At 34.9% G+C, this 4867-nt stretch overlaps 1 protein-coding gene across 1 annotated transcript in view; it reads right to left on the reverse strand.

The window, feature by feature from the left end:
- The window catches only part of EDIL3 (EGF like repeats and discoidin domains 3), a 276047-nt gene that overhangs the window by 135072 nt on the left and 136108 nt on the right, over window positions 1-4867 (reverse strand). The window contains exon 6 of the mRNA XM_006775580.1: window positions 3427-3608. Coding sequence (XP_006775643.1) covers window positions 3427-3608 — 182 coding nt within the window. The remainder of the gene's footprint in view (window positions 1-3426; window positions 3609-4867) is intronic.

Raw genomic sequence — 4867 nt, forward strand, 5'->3', positions numbered from 1 at the left:
CTTCCTCTGACATTCCCCGAAGGCTCCCTGGCTGCCAGAAGGATGTCTGACTGCAAGCTTAGGCCTGATCCCCCCTGGGAATGGGCCTACGTTGACAGGTGGACATCCTCCAAGGGGTCCTGGACTGTGAATAGATGCAGACCAGGCTGAGGGACCCTCCCCACCCCCCGCCGAGTGCACAAATTTTTGTGCACTGGGCCTCTAGTCCTATATAATAAAAACCTAATATGCTAGGTGTTTGGTCGGCCATTCAACCAATCAAAGCATAATATGCTAATGATATGCTAATGCCACTCAACCGCTCACTATGAGGTGCGCTGACCACCAGCAGGCCGATGCTCCAACCAGTAGGTTAGCTTGCTGCTGTGGTCCGGCCAATTGGGACTGAGTGAGATGGGCCGGACATGCCCTGGAGCCCTCCTGTGGTCCCTCCCTGGCTGGCCAACCTACCTCATCCCTCCCCGGCCCCGATCTTGCACTGGTGGGGTCTCTTGGCCTGGCCTGTGCCCTCTCGCAATCTGGGCTGAGGGACCCCCTCGTGAATGCATGAATTTCATTATAGTATTTCCATAATTGTGCAAAGTTACTATTTCTAACATGTCAGTCAGAAAGAGAAATTGATAATCTAATGAACCAGTTAGTGTTTAAGGTGGTGATTTCTTAGTTGAAAAAAAATCATTTCAGGAAATAAAGATTAGAAAAACTTGAAAACAATAACATATTTCTGTTTAACTTTATTCACTAGACCAGTCCTTTACATCCAGAACCAACTATAAACATTATGGTGCCATCAATGATTGCTTTTTGAGTGTGTTAATATTAAAATGGTAATTTCAATTTTTATTCATCAAGACAAGGAATAAAATGGAATTGAATACTAATTAGTGCATGTGAGTCATACACCTGAAAAACTAAGGGACTACTATACTAATTTTAAGTGAGTTTAAGCAAAGTGCTCAAATGTCATTTGAAGGACTGATTAAAAATTAAATGACAAGAAAATTAATAATGCTCAACACAGAAAATTTGGTACATGATCTGTCTTCCCAGAGCCCCTTAAATATGATTATTTTTAAAGGATAACCTTTTATATTTTCAAAAAATAACTTAGAAAGTAAGTTATTATTAAACTGATAAGAACAGATACTATACTTGATCTTAGCCAAAAGGCCGAGAAGCGATCGAAAGTAAGTTATTAAATAATACGATTATATAATATATACTCTGAACACAATCATTCGGCCAGTAGCTATGATGCACACTGAGCACCAAAGGGCAGATGCTTAATGCAGAAGATGCCCGCTGGTGGTCAGGGCGGTCCTACAGCCAACCTCCTGCAGTCCTCCCCCGGGCCCGCCAATCCTGATTGGCTTCGATCACCAGCCAGGCCGAGGGACCCCACCTGTGCACGAATTCATGCACCGGGCCTCTAGTTAATGAATAGCAATGGTGAGCTTTCAATTTTCCTCCCATTATCGGCAAGATATCTTTATTCAATATGAAACCTTTTTTATTTACTTTTACTGTTATTCTCTAAGACCTCATTATTATCTGCACACTAATAGCAAAATAATTATAAAATAGTAATCATAATAAACTGCCCTTAAAAGTAAAAGAAATATTTAAATATTTTACATAAATTGACCAAGTTATATTTATCTACCTATTATCATGGGCTTAAAAAATATTCATTTATACTTTGAAAGGCATAATGATGCATTAGTGTTAAGTAAGCAACAGACTGGAACAAACTAAAATGAAATATGGGAACATCATAATATCAGAAATTTTAATGCAAGGTTTCTCAGAGAAACCACTGCAAAACTATGTTATTTATAGTTTATCGAAAACATGGCAGTCACTGAAGCTCACAAACATAATCTAAACAGAAACCTTGATACAAACTGATGATACCATCTGTCAATTGTCCTGCAATTTCTGTTCTAAATCTTAATTTCTAAAGTTTTATCATGAACTAATTTCCACTAATGCATTTCATAATAGTCAAATAAAAAAATGGTCTCTGGATTAATTTTTAGCAAGTAGAATGCAAGCACTTTCGGGGGTTGGCGAGGGTCTATTTTAAACTATGATGGGATATTCATTAGTCTGGGATCGAAACTATAAGGATGTGCCATTTCCCTTATCTGGAATTCTCATTGCATATGTGGCTCTAGATTAGAAAAATAATGTGTAATGTAAGAAGGAATTTCTGCAAATGCATGCAAATATAAATTCATAAAACAACAAAAAACATCAGGTAGCCACATAGAGTCATATGGATGAAATAAATGTATATAGGATATGTAAAAATTCACAAGAAACCTGAACAAAGAAATCATCTGAAGGAGATTATGATCCTATTCCTAAAATAAGTTATTTGGCCATAAATCAATTTTCCTTCCTAGCAACTGCATGTAAAGCAACCCCTATACACTGCACCTAATAATTTCATATCAAAGCATCCCGTGTTAAAAATTAACTGGACACAAAATATGCAGTAAATAGATAAAACAGATCAGCTACCTAAACAAATAATAATTCTGTAATAGCTTCCTATTCCAAAGAAACAAGAACAAACCTTTTAGCATGTAAAAACCCTAAGGCGCACTAAACTCCCACACTACATGTAAACACATTCCTCCAGCAGCCTATACACAAAACATGATTTTCTTTGTGATGTTCCCCAGATTCTCACCTGACCCCTCTGATCATGCTATTCCCTTGGCTTTTAGTCTCTATTGAAAGCCATTTTTCAAGGCCGACTTCAAAGTCTATCTTTCCCAAGAAGCTTTTCATGATAATTAATTACTTCTTTCTCTGACTCCATTGTGTACTGGATTTTCCTTCTATTTAGCACTCATCAATGACTGGTTAGATATTATTAATGTGCTCACCCTCCCTCCAACAGAGCAATGATCTTTTCACAGAAAACTGGTTTGAGCACCTTTTGTGTCCTCCTAATATGTAATTTACTGTCTCACTTCAGCTAAGTGGCCAAAAAGCATTTAACTGAAATTAATATAAGGAACTGGAATTGCTACCATCTATTCCATCTTTGGAAAATCACTTACTACCTCAGTTGATCATTGTGTTCTCCTGTTTTGAAAAATAGCGGGTTGATGACAACAAATAAAAGTATATATTAAAACACCTTCAGAATTGTAAAAAAAAAAAAAAAAACCCAAAAAACCTTTCTTTTATATGTACCTTAAAATAGTGAAATTCATAACCCACAAATTTAAAATTTTTAACACTCTTATCAATGGAATGTAAGTTTTTCACAGTTTGGACATTTAGACTCTTAAGTAAATTATCTTTTCCTCTGTGACCATGAAGAAAAGTCACCCTGGGCTCTCATTGTGTTCTCTCTGAAGTAACTCTGGTCATTCTTTAGCAGTAACCTTATCCCAACCCGTCTGTTACCTGAATCCATGACCATCTGTCATTTTCTGCTGCTGTCCAGGCATTTATAAGCCCCTTCTTATTAAGGCGAGCATAGTAGGGATACCACTTCTGAAGTCCAAAAAGAGCTCGGTGGGTCGATGAAGCTGTGATTTGCTGATTTGAGATGATTCCACCTTCAATTCCCAATGGGCCCGAGCATTCTGGAAACAAATCAGAAAAAAAGGAGAATGTTATTAGAAATAACCCACATTTGAAATGTGGCGGTGAGATTTGATATGAGATATTTTAAAAATGATTTTGAATTGCACCATGGCGCCACTTAGGCCACACGTACTTTACAGATGTTACCGATCGCTACATGAAAGAAATATGTCTTGTTCCTCAGGACACTCTCCTCTTCCTTTTTTTGATATGGCAACTGAGCAGACATTTCCCTTCTGCGTTATGACTGCATTCTGTACAATTACCCTTCGGCTGGTGATCATGTCAATAAAAGAATAATGCCCTTAAAAGGCCCATCTCATATTTCATACTCCTAGGGACTGGCATGCATCATAAATCGTAAGTTCTCAATAAATATCTGTTGATCTATTATTTCTTTTCTAGCCTTCCTCTAAGTTTGTATCAGAATCATTTTCACACTGACTTAGCGTTTCATACTACTATGATTTTTTTAACTTACATTTTTATAACTAGTGTCAGTTATGATTTCACAAAAAAATAAGCAATGTGTAAATCTGTCAACATTTAAAAACATTACAATAATAACTTGTGCTATGTTATAAATAATAGAAAATACGTTGACACATTGTTTTTATAAAGTAAACAGGTAAACTCTCTGACATTATACACAACAGTATGTATACCACTCAGTAAATCCAGATATTAAAATACTTATATTTCTAATTTTTATGTCTAAATTCACAACTACATTTTGGGATTCTGCACTTATATTTTAACTTTCTTCTCTTATTTTTCTTTAAATTCATGACTTACAAATTTAGGAGAATTTCCTGATAAAAATTTAAAATAGTAAGATTAAAGCATAAAATACTCAAATGTATGATTTCAGATAACAAATTTGTTTAAATTTTAAAAACAGAACTAGCGATAAATCCATCTTAAACTTACATATATTTGTATTACATATATTTGACTTTTATAATTATTTCTTAATATTTCACCAGAATATACATTTAATTTAAATTCAGTTTTAGAAATTCATTAAGCAATATTATAAATGATAAAAGGTAACATCTTCTTTCCTTAATCTCATTAACATTTTATACAATATACTCAATTTTGCTAAATTAGATTTGCATAATAAATATAATAACCCTATTATAAAATATACAATTTTTCAGAATTTCTGAAAATCTTAAAAGACCACACTGCCATTATTTTTTTTAATATATTTTATTGATTTTTTTTTTTTTTTTTTTTTTCAGAGGGGGGGGGT

The sequence above is a fragment of the Myotis davidii genome, unplaced genomic scaffold (assembly GCF_000327345.1).
Source record: "Myotis davidii unplaced genomic scaffold, ASM32734v1 scaffold44, whole genome shotgun sequence".
Classification (NCBI taxonomy): domain Eukaryota; kingdom Metazoa; phylum Chordata; class Mammalia; order Chiroptera; family Vespertilionidae; genus Myotis; species Myotis davidii.